Source organism: Trichosurus vulpecula, chromosome 2 (genome assembly GCF_011100635.1).
Source record: "Trichosurus vulpecula isolate mTriVul1 chromosome 2, mTriVul1.pri, whole genome shotgun sequence".
NCBI classification, from domain to species: domain Eukaryota; kingdom Metazoa; phylum Chordata; class Mammalia; order Diprotodontia; family Phalangeridae; genus Trichosurus; species Trichosurus vulpecula.
The window spans coordinates 122,729,183-122,743,191 of NC_050574.1; the positions used below are offsets into that span (position 1 = coordinate 122,729,183).

At 43.0% G+C, this 14,009-nt stretch overlaps 1 protein-coding gene across 1 annotated transcript in view; it reads left to right on the forward strand.

Moving 5' to 3' along the window:
• XRRA1 (X-ray radiation resistance associated 1) overlaps nt 1-14,009 on the forward strand; it is a 112,936-nt gene that overhangs the window by 91,236 nt on the left and 7,691 nt on the right. The window contains exons 11-13 of the mRNA XM_036745822.1: nt 2,620-2,745; nt 3,791-3,884; nt 10,867-10,985. Coding sequence (XP_036601717.1) covers nt 2,620-2,745; nt 3,791-3,884; nt 10,867-10,985 — 339 coding nt within the window. The remainder of the gene's footprint in view (nt 1-2,619; nt 2,746-3,790; nt 3,885-10,866; nt 10,986-14,009) is intronic.

Consider the following 14,009-nt stretch of genomic DNA (forward strand, 5'->3'; position numbering starts at 1 on the left):
ACAACAACAAAGCTAGTACATGACAGAGGCAGGAGTGAACCTGGGGATTCCTCATTCCGAGACCCTCCCGTTACTCACTGTGCCATGCTGCCTCTCTAATGATAATGGCAATGCCATGAATTAATAGAGCTGAGTAGTAACACTACACAGTTATAGAGCAGCTGTCCTTAGGTATTTTTCTTTTCGTTTGTTTTGTTTTCCCAAATGGGCATTCAGAAAAAGATGTTGTGACATGATTAACCAAAAAGTCCACCTGGGAGCAGCAAGGCAGCACAGTGGATAAAGCGCTGGACCTGAGTGAGGAAGACTTGGGTTCACATGGGGATAACTATATTTGAAGAGACTTTTAGCTACATGACCCTGGGAAAGTCATTCAGCCTTGGGGTGCCCCAGCCTCCTCATCTGTAAAGTGGGGGTGATGAGTGCCTACCTCCCAAGGTTTTCCTGAGAATAAAATGAGATAATGTTTGTGAAGCACTTTACAAGCTTTTAAAGCACTAGACAAATGCTGGGTAATTGTTACTGCTGTTCAGTTGTTTTCAGTAGTATCCAAGTCTTCATGACCCTGTTTAGGGGCCCAGCAAAGATCCTGGAGTGGTTTGCCATGTCCTTCTCCAACTCATTTGACAGATGAGAAAACTGAGGCAAACAGGGTGAAGTGACTTGCCCAGTCACACAGCTAGCAAGTATCTGAGGCTAGATTTGAACTCGGGAAGAGGAATCTTCCTGCCTCCAGGCCTGGAACTCTATGCACTATGGTGCCATCTAGTGGCCCTCTTTAGAAATATAACTATTATTATTATTATGCACTGGATTTAAAGAGAGGGAGACTATGGCAGGACTGCACAAGAGGTAATACAATGCAGTGCAGCGGACGGAGGCCCGGGTTCCAGCTGTGGTTTTGCCTGATTCATTCTATGACTCGAGCCAAATCATCTGTCTTCACCGGGTTCCCTCGTTTATAAAATGGGGATAATGATCCCTGCTCTAACCATCTGGTAGCACTGTCTGGAAGCAGTGTGGTATAGCGGATAAATGACTGGACTTAAGAGTCGAGAAGACCTCAGTTCCAGCACTACCTTACACACTCGCTGGCTGTGTGGCCATGGACAAATCCCTTCACCTCTCTGAGCCTTGTCTCTTCGTTTGAAAAATGGGGGTAGTAATAACAGCACCTGCTCTCCAGGACTGCTGTGGGGATGAAATGGGACGACCTGTTTGCAAACTTTAAAGCGCTGTTTAAATAAATGCTAGCCGACAATAACCACACTGTGAAGCGCTCTGTGTCAGCCGCCACTGGTCTTTGCACCTTATAATAAGTCATGTTTTAGAGTAATCGGAGTTAACAAGATTCTTTCCTCAGAATGACCCTAGGAGGTAGGTACTGTAATCATAATTACTCTCATTTTACAGATGGTGACAGGGGTGGAGGGGCGGGGGCGGGTTCTGAGAAGTCAGGTGACTTTGCCCTCACTGCTAGCAAATGTTGGAGCCAGGTTTGAGATGCAAGCCTTCTAGCTCCAAGCCCAGTGCTCTGCACGTTATGCTAAGTCACCTCTCTGAAGGGTACTTAGTTGAAGAGGGATATTGATTAGTCATCCTCCTTGGTTGCAGATGAAATGGGCCTAAGTGAAAGCAAGAGAGATCTGCAGTGACTGAAGGAGGCTGGGAAGGCTCTTCCCCTTCAGGAGCTGACAGGCTTCCCCACCTGTATGGAGGGACTAGAACCAAAGGGTCTCTACTGGGCCCCTTCAAGGAGTCTAGCACATTTAATTCAGCCTATTCAGGATTTTCCATTATTTGAGCCTATCAGAAACCAATCTGGAACTTGAGGTGTCTTAATCTGCTCATAGGTACATAGGATCATAGTACTCAGAGCTAGAAGGAACTTCAGAAGTCATCTAATCTAGAGCCTTCATTTACAGAGGATACATATCCTCAAAGAGGCAGAGTAATTTATCGGAAGTTATATAGCTAATAAGTATCTGAGCCAGGATTCAGCCTGAATCCTTCCAAATCCGGTTTTTTTTCCTACAGTGCCTGAGCAGGGCAGGGCTCATAGAAGAGCATTATTTTCCCATTTGGTTTGCTCATCTCTGTGTATGCCTACATCCCTTTGAATCCTAGAGTTTGGGTCTAATTTGACTCAGATTTTCTGAGTCTGTGAATAAGTTTCACCATGGACAGCTCCCATGTCACTGCTAGGGACAGAACAAGGTTATCTTGGTTCAATGCAATTCAATACAATTTAACTAATGTTTATTAGGCAAAGATCTCTCTAATTATTAGTACTTTCTCCCCTTCCTGAAATTACTTTGTACTTACTAATTTGTGTATGTATATGGATAGGAGAATGTAAGACCCTTGATGACAGGGCTGTTTTGGTTTTGTCTTTTTCTTTGTCTCCCCAGCACCAGACCCATTGCCTTGTATGCCATATACCTAGAAGCCACTTAATAAATGTTGGTTGACTTGAACTGAATGTGTTTCTTGCTCTCATCTCTCAGGAAATGACTATCCTGGGCCCCAGGTTTCTTGGGAGGCCTCTATCTATCTGCCCCGTGCCACTACAGATCCTTTTGCCATGAGATACCACTTTGACTTTCTTTTCCTTTTAAGGCAAACAAAGTCTATCCACTTCCTCCCATATTTGAAATTCTTCCTGTGAAGTCACTGAAGGCCCTGAACCAGACATGGGCTCCACCTTTCCCAGAGCTGAGATATCTTAGCCTGGCCCATAACAAGGTGACTGACTCTCTTTTGTCTACAAGATACAGATTGGGACCCTCTCATTTAACTTTCTTCAGGCCATGGGCTTCCAAAGGGTGGGAGCTAGAATTGTATCTTCCCCTTCAGACCATGGGTTCCCTATGGAAGGGGACTATGTTCTGCCTCCTTAGTCCAAGGATATTTCAGAGGGCAAAGGCCACATCTCACCCTACTGACTAGGGGCTTCCTGAGGACAGAAAACATGTTCTGCCTTCTCTGCTCAAACAAAGGCTCTTTAAGAGCCTCAGACCAAAGGCTTCTTGTAGGGGGTCTTTTTCCCTCACCCTAAGGAGCTCCCCTGTGGGTAGGTAAGTCATGCATTTCACATAAGACTGGGAACTCCATAAAATCAGGAGCCATTTATGTCTCTTCTGAATTGAGGCTTCCTGTGGGCAAGAACGATTATCCTCTGACTTCTGGTACTCTACATTTCCCATTGTTAGTATCTAGGGAACATTGGGAGCTTAGGACATGGTATTGCCTAATAGCCCCACTTTGAGACTTCTAGATTATGTGCAGAAGCATCTTTTGAGGAAGAGAATGTTCAGGACAAAACTCACACTTTGGGGCCTCCCCCTTCCTGAGACAAATGCCAAAGAGAACTTGGCCTCAAAACTCTCATGTCAGCCCAGGATTCAACCTCCTTGACATTTCTAGTCCCCAGTCCAAGTTGCCTGGTAATTTCCCAGTTGCAGGCCATCCATGGCCATTGTTTGGTAGGGAATCACATTCAATTATTGAATCAGAGATTCTTAGAATCACAAAATAATAGAATTTCAAAATAACAGAATCCAGGATCATAGAATCACAAGATCTCAGAGTTGGAAGGGAGCCCAGAAGTCATCCTGTTCAATTCATATCTGAACAAGAATGCCCTTCAGAGTCCCTTTGCTCTGATCATTGAGAATGAATGCTAGGGATTTCCCACCTGAAACCCATCTCCTGGGATTACCCAGATCACTGGGGCCTGGCCTTTAGTTGGGCTGGGGTCATATTGATAGAGGTATTCTTGTCATTCTAGATCTCAAATGAGGATGCCCTCCTCCCTGTGGCTCTTTTCCCCTCTCTAAATGAGCTCATCTTCCACAACAATCCACTGGTGATCCATACAAAGGGTAAAGTATTTCCAATTCAGTTCAGCCCAATAAATCTATACTGAATACCTGCTGGGTAATATCAGAGCCCATGTGATTGTGTCCAGTTCTGTGCACCTCCTTTTAGAAGGGAAAATGGCAAGCTACCGATTTCCATCCAGGGGAGAGTTACCAAGATGAGGAGGGGGCATACAGCCATGTCATATGAAGATCAGCTAAAGAAACTGGGGATGTTTAGCCTAGAGAAGAGGAGATTTTGGAGTTGGGGGTAGAAATGATAGTTGACCACTATCTTCCAATCTCTAATGGGCAGTTTTATGTGTAATCATCTTTTTAAATTATAATATGTCATGGAAATGCTTGTTTTATTCCATAAATTAAAAAAATAATTTTTAAATCTCTAAAGGGCTGCCCTAGGGTATAGACAGCAGGTTTATTTTTCAAGGCCCCAGAGGGCAAAATTACTTCTAAGCTTCAGTGGAAGAAAGAAAGAAGTAAAGAAAGAAAGAAAGAAATTAAGAAAGAAAGAAAGAGATAGGAAGAAAAAAAGAAAGAGAGAGAAAGAAAGAAAGAGATAAAGAGATAGAGAAAGAAAGAAAGAATGAGGGAAAGAGAGGAAGAAAGAGAGAGAAAGAAAGAGGAGGGAGAGAGAGAGGAAGGGAGGGAGGAAGGAAGGAAGGAAGGAGAAATAAGATCAAGAATAAAGATGAGGATTGTGAAAGATGTGTGAAAGGTTTCAGAATTGTGAAGACCAGTGCCTGGTACATTTAGAAAGCCTTAAAGAGAAAGAGAAACTGAGGTGAAGGGAAATGTATTAAGGAAAATTACAAGGACTGAAATGGAAGGACTCATGGAAAAGGTAAAAGAAATAAGTTAGAAGAAGTGAAAAAGAAAAAAAGGACTCTGAAAGAAGAAAGAAGAAAAGCAAGATTAACAAGCAAAGAAAAAGGAGAAATGCTAAATGAAATGAGAAGGAACTTACAGGCAAGGGGTGTTCACCAGGTGAACTGGCCACAAGAGCTACTATAGCAAGAAGGAGAAGGACCTTGCATCCTGGAAATACACAAACCAGAGATTTTTTTTCCAATGACACACATAGAGTACTCAATATTTGTCTTTCTGCCTTGGTGAGTTACTAATCATCTGTGCTTAAACAGGCTGGTCTCCCTCCTAGAAGAGGAAAGGGGCTAAAGGAATGCCTCTCCATTCTCTGGGTCATTCAAGACAATAAACTGTTCCCCAAAAAAATCAATAAGGAAGTCAAGGATCTAAAGAGACAGAAGGGAATCCTGATGCAGGTCAGGAGAGTGGAAGATAGAAGAATATGGCACAGAAAGTGGCAGACTGTAACTGATTCCAACTGCTGAATCTCTCCAAATGTTTCTGATGTTTTGAAGCTCACGAGGTTGTAACCTGGCTTGTTTCCATCTCTGCTTCTCAGTCACCTTAGATCAGGAGAGAAGAATATAACGAAGACAAAAGGAACAGAGGAGACATGCTTTCATGGAAACATCGTGGCTGTGCAGGAAGAGAGGCCCCCTCCCCACCTGGAGGCAGCTTGGACTTTGTTCTCCTCCCGGAAGAAAGGTATCATTTGGCTGTGTGAGCCTTTTGTATGTTCACTCAATTCCAGCCCAGCAGCCAATTAAAAGGCTTTTGTCACCCTGAAGTACACCAACTGGAAACAGAGAATATTTGTGATTGCTCTGAAGCAAGATCCTCTGTCAATCAGTCCATCACCAATGAATTAGTTAATTAATTTAAAACATTTATTAACCATCACTATGAGGAAAGTGCTAAGCTAAATGCTGGGAATACAAATAGAAAAATGATTGTCTGTGCTCTCAAAGAACTTATATTCTAATGGGAAATACAACATTCATGGGAGATTTCAGTGGCAAGTCTAATAGAAAGGATCCAGGATTCTTAGGTTATATAGGCAAAGCAGAAAGTAATGCCTCTTTATTAATGTGATTTCCATTCAAAAATCACATCCATTTTTAAAGCTTGGAGCATTGGACAATGCCAAGGATTTTGGTGGCAAGAATTGTCCTTTCTGGGTCTTTAGTAGCTGGGGCTGTAGCCCCTGCTGGCTGCATCTCTATGGACATTGCCTCCCAGGATGATAGCTGAGAGCACTGGACTGGGAGTGTTACTATTCTTAATGCTCATGGGCTCAGGGTTCTGGCGATGTCTCCACCAGAGTCCTAGGGGAGATACGGTGATTGTAGTTTTGAGTTGACTGGCACATGCTGCCTCCTCAGAGTGCCCCACTGCTTCAGCTAGACTGACTTGCCTGCCATGTGTGTGGTAGGTGGTGGGGATGGTTGGCCCCTTTTCCACAGGAACCTCCATGCAAGTCAATAACAACTAGAACATATTGTACATATTCTCATTGCACAAAGCAGAAATATATTTGAATGCATGAAACAAAACAACAGCTCTTAAACTGAAGTCCTGAAGAAAGTTGGACTCAGAGAAGGAAATAAATGCTTGTTCTCTAAGGAATGGGAGTGTGGATTCCTAGGCACTGTCTGGTGAGAAATCCATGAGGGGTCAGGTGAAGCCAGTAACTGTGGTTGGTGACTGCCTCCTAAGAGATACTGAAGCAGCTGTTTGAAATCTCTTGGTTTTCTGAGGCACAATTCCAGGATGTGACAGAGAATCACCTAAGACTATCAAACTTGATGACTATGACACATTATGTCCATTCACATGGACATGGATGATGACATCAGAAAGAATGTAGAAAGCATTACTAAGGAATATATAGAAGGACTTGTTTTGGTATCATGATCCCCTTTGGCAGTCAGTCTTATAAAGCCTGTGGACCCCTGGTCAGGGTAATGTTTTTTAATGCATAAGATAAAATACAGAGGATTGCAAAGGGCAAAAAATTAAAGACCTTAATAGCACAGGGATATTTTTAATCCTGCTATCATAGACTGACAGCAAGGGCTTCAGAAGAGAAAAGGCAGATTTAGCAAATGAATATACTGCTTAATAATGTGGTGTGTGAGAACAGGGCTTGGATTTCCAGACCACATCTTTATTAAAATATGAACTCTTGGCCAAGGATGAAATTCCCAGCAAAGGCTGACAAGAATATATTTACCTAAAGCCTTGCAAATCAGATCAGAAGAGCTTCAGACTGAAAAGGAAAGGGAGCAAGAAAACTATCTACATATTGCCACCAAGCTAGGTGTCAAGGGCAATATCTGCAAGGTATAAAGAAGAATAGTATTGGAGATGCCCAGAAACTCACAAGAAACAAAATCCAAGAAAAAAACCAGCAATAAAATCTTGTAGCCTCAGCTATCTACATAAATGCTTGGTGGGTCACAAGTAAAGCAGAACCAGAGATCCAATGCAAGGAAGAAAATCTGACCTAATAGGTATCACTTAAACTTGGTGAGCTAGGATTCATGACTGCACTTGGACTAAGGATTTTGTTTCTTGTATGGGTGGAGACAGAGGCATGCTCTATGTTACCAAATTATCCTCATGCAAGGAAATGCAGAAGCCAAAGGTAAGAGATAAGGTTGAGACAATTTGAGTGAAGATTAACAGACACAGAAACAGAAGTGATACTGTCTCTGCACTAGCCCATCCTCATTATCCCTTGGGGGACAGGCAGTTGTTCCCCCCTCAATGATAACCCTTCAAAAGATATCCTTATCGATATCCTTAATATTGAGTCAAATGTTTAAATAAAATCCTGGTGAAAAACTATAGCAATTGATTTTTTAAACTATTCACTATGATCAAGGTGAAGAAACAAGGGATGGTTCAATAAGAGGAAACTAATTAATATAATTCCCACCCTTCCACACATACACTCCATCTTCTTACCTTTGGTCCTACCTCCTGACCTTGCTAAAGAAGAGACCATACTCTAGGGGACTTCATCCCTTCTTGCCCAAGCCATATTATCCTGACTGATGAGTGCCCTACTCACAAGGTACATTCTACGGAGACAGTTACAATCATGCTTCATATTATACCTGGCTATCATCATCACTACACATGAGCATCCCCCTTCTCTTTCCAGTTCTGAAATCAGAATCAGAATCAATACTCTATTGCTACTGGAAACCATGAATGTTTTCCCTGCTGTCCTCCAAGCCAGGAATGCTCTACCTCCTCATCTCTGCCTCCTGGCTCCCCTGGCTTCCTTCAAGGCCCAGCTAAAATCTCACCTCCTCAAGAAACTTTTCCTGATCTTACCTAATGTCTTCCTTCTGTAGATGATTTCCTTTTTATCCTGTCTATAGCTTGTCTGCCCATAACTGTTTGCATACTGTCTCCCCCATTAGACTGTGAGCAGAGATTGTTTTTGCCCTTTTTTGTATCCGCAACAATTAGTATAGTGCCTGGAGAAGAGTAGACACTTAAAAAATGCTTATTGACTGACTTATCACGAAGAGATTAGAGTCAAGAAGCACCTTTCTGTAGTTAGTTTAATAGCTTATTAATACTTCAAGATTACATTCTGGGCTTCCTGTCACTCTCAGCTGAGGTGGGAGTAGAAAGGGGAGGGGGAGTTCCTCCCTTATAATAGCTTAAAAAAATAATTCAACCCTTTTTATTACCTTTAACTTCCTTCACCAATCTGTTCATTTTAAGCTTTAGCACACTTGACACTTTTTCCAAGACCATGCTACACTCTTATACTCATCCTTGATTAGGTGGCCAGTGGACAGAGCACTGGAGTCAGGAAGAGCTGAATTCAAATCTGGCCTAAGGCATTTACTAGTTGTGTGACCCTGGGCAAGTCATTTAACCTCTGCATCAATTTCCTCAGCTTTAAAATGGGAATGATAATAGTGCCTACTTCCCAGAGTGTTTTTAAGGATTAAATGAAATAATAACTGTATAATGCTGAATACAGTGCCTGGCACATAGTAGGTGCTTAAGAAATGCTTGTTTTCTTCCTTGATCTGTTACCTAGCCTTGATTTGTCTTGATTCTCCTTGCGTTTCTTATTGATATCTAAGTTGATTAGTGAGTTCCCCATATATCTACAATAGTCTCTTTGGTCAAATCCCATGTGTTCCTCTTTCATTTTCAGAATTTCATTTTTAACATCTCCCATACCTCCTGGAAAGACTTCCCCTGAAGTATTTTAGTCTGCAGGTTCCTTTGAACCCTTTGAAATCTGTGTTGTTTTTTCCCAAAATCTAGGGTGCATGTTAGCCTATAAGCTTAATTTTATCTTCTTTCTATTGCAAAGTCTGGGAAGATGTGGTCACTTCTCACCTCCCCTTCCCATCCCCCACCCCAAGGTTCCCATAATTTCCACCGCAGCAACCCATTGGCCCCTCTTAATGAGAATCAGATACAGAATAGATTTTCTCTTTGTTTCTCCACCTATTGAAGGATGAGATTATCATTAAGGCAAGTCAAGCAGTTATATTATCTTAAGGTTCCAACATGGAAGATTGAATGATGGGCAGGTTTAAGTGGAAAGATGATCTTGTTTTGTGCATGTAGAGTTTGTGGAGCCAGTGGGAACACTAGGTGAAGAAGTCCTATACACAGTTAGAGGGGAGGGCTAGAGCAAGGAAGGGGAGGTTAGGACTGTAGCTACATATTTGGTAATTCTCTGCATTAAAGTGGGCGCTAAAGCTCTGGGAGTGAATGAGCTTGTGAAGGGAGAGAATATGGATATAGAGAAAAGAGTTGATAAGAGATTTGAAGGGAATACTCACTTATTAAGGGGTCAGAAAATGAGTGAGAAGCCAGTGAAGGAGACAAAGAAGAACTGGTGAGAGAAGTCAGCTTGGGAAGTGAAGAAGTAGAAAATTATGGCAAGAATTCTGGCTTTCAAATCAGAAGGACCTGGGTTCAACTGCTGCCTCTGACCTTTACTGGCTGTATGACTCTGGACAAGTCAGTGAACCTCTCTGAACCTCTGTTTCCTCAAGGTGGTTGTGAGCCTCAACTGTGTGTCAGGTCAAGTTGAGCTAAGACAACTAGCGTTTATTAAGCACTTCCTATGTGTTAGGTACTGTGCTAAGCACTGTGCATACAGAGAAAGGCATAGTTCTTGCCCTCAAGGAGCTTGCAGTTCAACGGAGGAGACAACACTTAAATTACTAAGTACATACATAGAGTAATTAGAAGGGAAACACATCTACGCCACATTATTTTACAAATCTGGCTTGAGTAAAACCAACCTGAGCATAATAGATTCTATTTTTTCAGGGATTTTTTCAGCATTGGAATATAATTATACTTTTTTCCCTTCTCAAAAGCATCTAATTTTGGAGACATGACCCACTTTGGACACAGTATAGTGCCAGCTAGCTGATAAAAACCAGCAGGAGAGGCAGTTCTTCACTGATGGTCTATTTATCACTAAAGGCTAGTGCCCAGAGCATCCAAGACAGTTATTTGTAGTATGGTTACTGTGTGTTTGGCAGGTATGAGAGCAGTGTCAAGCTATGGCTAAGAATTCAACAAGAAGGGAGAATGGCAAGGGGGGAGGAGGGAAGAGAGAGAGAGAGAGAGAGAGAGAGAGAGAGAGAGAGAGAGAGAGACAGAGACAGAGAGAGACAGAGAGACAGAGAGAGAGAGAGAGAAGGAGAGGGAGGGAGAGGGAGAGAGAGAGAGAGAGAGAGACAGAGAGGGAGAGAGAGACAGAGAGGGACAGGGAGAGACAGAGAGAGAGACAGAGGGAGAGACAGAGAGAGAGACAGAGAGAAAGAGAGAGAGGGAGAGAGAGAGACAGAGAGAGAGAGAGAGAGAGAGAGAGAGAGAGAGAGAGAGAGAGAGAGAGAGAGAGAGAGAGAGACCCGGATATCCTTCCTGCCTATTTGTGGAAACTGTGTATGACTCCCTAAGGGTCTGTGCCACAGGGCCCAACCTCAAAGCAGATTAGCATGAGTGTGTGTGTTGGAAGAGATGGCTTCTCCTGGTCAAGGTCCTGTGTATGACCCTCTGTCCCTGGCTCAGCCCAGGGCAGTGACCAAGGCACATCTGTGTTTCTCCTTTCCAACAGGCGATCCACCTTTGCTGTACAGCTTCCTCCAGAAAAGACTGGGGATCTGCTTAATTCGAAAGCCTAATGAGAAGCTCAAGCGTCCACACATTTTAATTCCTCAGAAGTCCAACCGGAAGGTATAGATGGGCCCAAGGGGCTCCTGTTGGTTTATCGGAGGAAGGCCCAGGATGGGGAGGCCACAGGACATTCCTCTTTGTAGGGGCTAGCCCAGGAATGGGCCCCCCACTACAGATAACCTGCCTGAGCAGGGTGGCCTTAACCCTTTCATCATGGTGCTTGATTTTATCCACACACACCCCCGCCCCCCCGCCCACCCTCTCATCATGGTACCTGAAGGGTTCTGCCTTAAGGTGCCTGAGGCAACTTCTAGTTCCACCATTAGAGACTCATTTTTTTGGATTAAGCATTAGTCTCCCACTTGCTCCATAAAAATGTAGATATTCCTGAGAGGAGGATTCTATGATGTATACGTTATAGATTATGAAAACTGGAAGGAACCTTTGAGTAGAGAGCACAGAATATTAGAGCTAGACAGGCCCATGCGACTACCTCATTTTACTGGTAAGGAAAGGAGAAATGACTCATCCAAGGTTACACAGCTAATTAGGGGCAGAGCTTATACTAGAACTGAATTGTTGACTCCCAATCTGAGGTCCTTTTTCCTGCAGCCTCTACTACCTCCCTTAGCTAGCCGTCAGCTAACCTTCCTCCTACACTACCCCTAAAAAGTGTAGATACAATTTAACTGGAGACTCACAAGAGTTTGCAAAGCTTTTAAGACACAAAGAATAGCTCTTCAATGGTGGGATTTTAGGTATTTATGGGGGTTAGAGAACAAGAGATTCTAATAAAATTAAAGCTGTGGGAACCATGTACAATTGAGAGGGGTTTTACTGCACTGGCTAAATTATTACATGACCTCGGATGCAAGGTAGGCTGGCTTTCATAGAATCACAAAAACTCTGAGCTTGAAAGGGCTTTCATGGTCATCTAGTGTTTAATCTCCAACCAAAGAATTTTTTCTTATAGACTCCCTGACAGGGCATAATCCAATATCTCCTTGGAACTCTCAAGTGACAGGAAACCCACTCCCTAATGACAAAGGTCCATCTTTTTAACAATATTCTTCTGATGCTGCTGCTATACTGCAAGTCCTGTAATAACACAAACTGAAAGATTAACATTGAGGTTTCCCAAAAGGCAACGGTTAAAAGCATGGTGGCAATCAGTGGGTCCACATGTGGGCTAGATTGTATTACCATCAAATTGTTGTGCAGCAGAAGTGGAATGAAGGAGATGCATGCCTGGAAAAGAAAGCTGGCTGATCCATGGACAGCCTTCCATTGATATCCATACAACATCAAGAGATTTAGAGGAAAGTCCCCAGAAAGGTGAGTGGATTTTTCCCTCTTCTTCCCCAATGGAGAATGTATGCAAGGGCACAGTCAAAGGTCACACAACGGTGGTACAGCTGGATGGTGTCCTCCATTGGGTGTGGAGGGAAAGATCCACTCGACTTCCTTTAAATCTATTGATGTTGTATGGATACCAATGGCACATGTAGGCTAGGAGGAGGAGGGACTGCCGACATTGAGGAGATCACAGACATACTAAAATTTTGGAAGAAAAGTCATTCATATTTATTTAGGACTTTGAATTTTACAAAATATTTTCAAAGCTGACCCTAGAGTAAAACAAAGATCTAGGCTTAGGTCCTACTGCACATACATACTTTGTGACTCAAGTCTCCTAACTTCCCAGCACCCTTGTTGTTGGTCCTTCATTTTCAAAGAGGACCAATTATGCAACTCTTTAAGACTCTGGGTGCAGACCAGTTGTAGATTTGAATCAATAGAGAAAGTTTCCTCTTTCTAAGTCTTATGAAATTATTTTAAAAAAGCCCCAATCAGATAGAAAGACCAAGTATTATTTTTGCTATTTTGCAGAGAAGTAAACTAAGATACAGAGACACCAGGTGGCTTCTGTAGGCCAGTGTAGCTAATGAGTGGCAGAGCCAGGCTTTGACCCTACTCTTCAATGCCTTACACCCAGCTTTCTTCCCATTATACTGTATCACCTGCCCTAACACACACAGCAGGGTTCCCATAATGTTGGATGACTAAATCTCTTCACTTTACTTTATCATTTGCCTTCTGAAGCCAGACTATCAGAATTACTGATCCTAATGTAAATATAGTTGCTCTTTAAAGAAACCCTCCCCTACTTTGGTCATAATTATTTTTCCCCAACTTACAGAGCTCTCTCCTCTCCTACCCTGGCCTCTGAGAGGTTATAAATGAGTTTGAACCTACTTCTCTCCTCCTGAGCCAACATAAGGCCAAGTCACGGTGGGAATGATAGGGAATGGCCAACAAGCCCTGTCCTTGTGAGCTGATTTTGGAACGTACATTGTTGTTGGGTGACTGAATCTGGTCTGTTAACCTCATGGTCAAGAGAGGAGACTCTTTGATTATCTGTGGCTGCATGACTGGAGCTATATTACTTGTCTAGAGCCTGTGCCCTCTCTTTAGCGAATTTCATCCTGCCTGGTAGCATTCTAGAGAGAGGAAGCCATTCTGGGGGAAGAGAAGCCCAGGGCCTTCTCCATCTAAGTCCAACATACAGCCTAGAGATATGGGCCTTGGTCCTTTGCCTTGGCCTTTAGCCTTTCATTTTAGGAGAAAGGGGATTAGGAGAGATAACCTTGTGAGTTTGAAAAGGTCAGGAGAGCAAGTCACCAGGAGATTCAGGAGTGGAGTTCATGTTAGGGTTCCTAGCCACTCACTCCTGCTTAGAAGTTCTAAAGAACCATAAAGTTCTAGTTGACTAGTACCTTACAATGAACCCTTCATTTTCACTAAACAGTCAATCAGAGAGGCTCCTCTTCACCATGTAGTTAGCAGACTTGAAGCAGTTACACGTCTATGTATGCCACATGGGGATTGCATCAGCTAAACACTCTATATTTGCTCATAAGGGTTGCCCAGGCTCATTGGCTAGTCTCCCATTTCACTGCTTTAAAACAAGAAAATTTACCACGTTTTAAAAGGAGTAAACAGCAGACTCTGACCACAAAGAGATCCTCTCCCTATCCAGAGGCCCCCACCATATTTTTATGCCCTGCTTTAAACAGGTCAGAA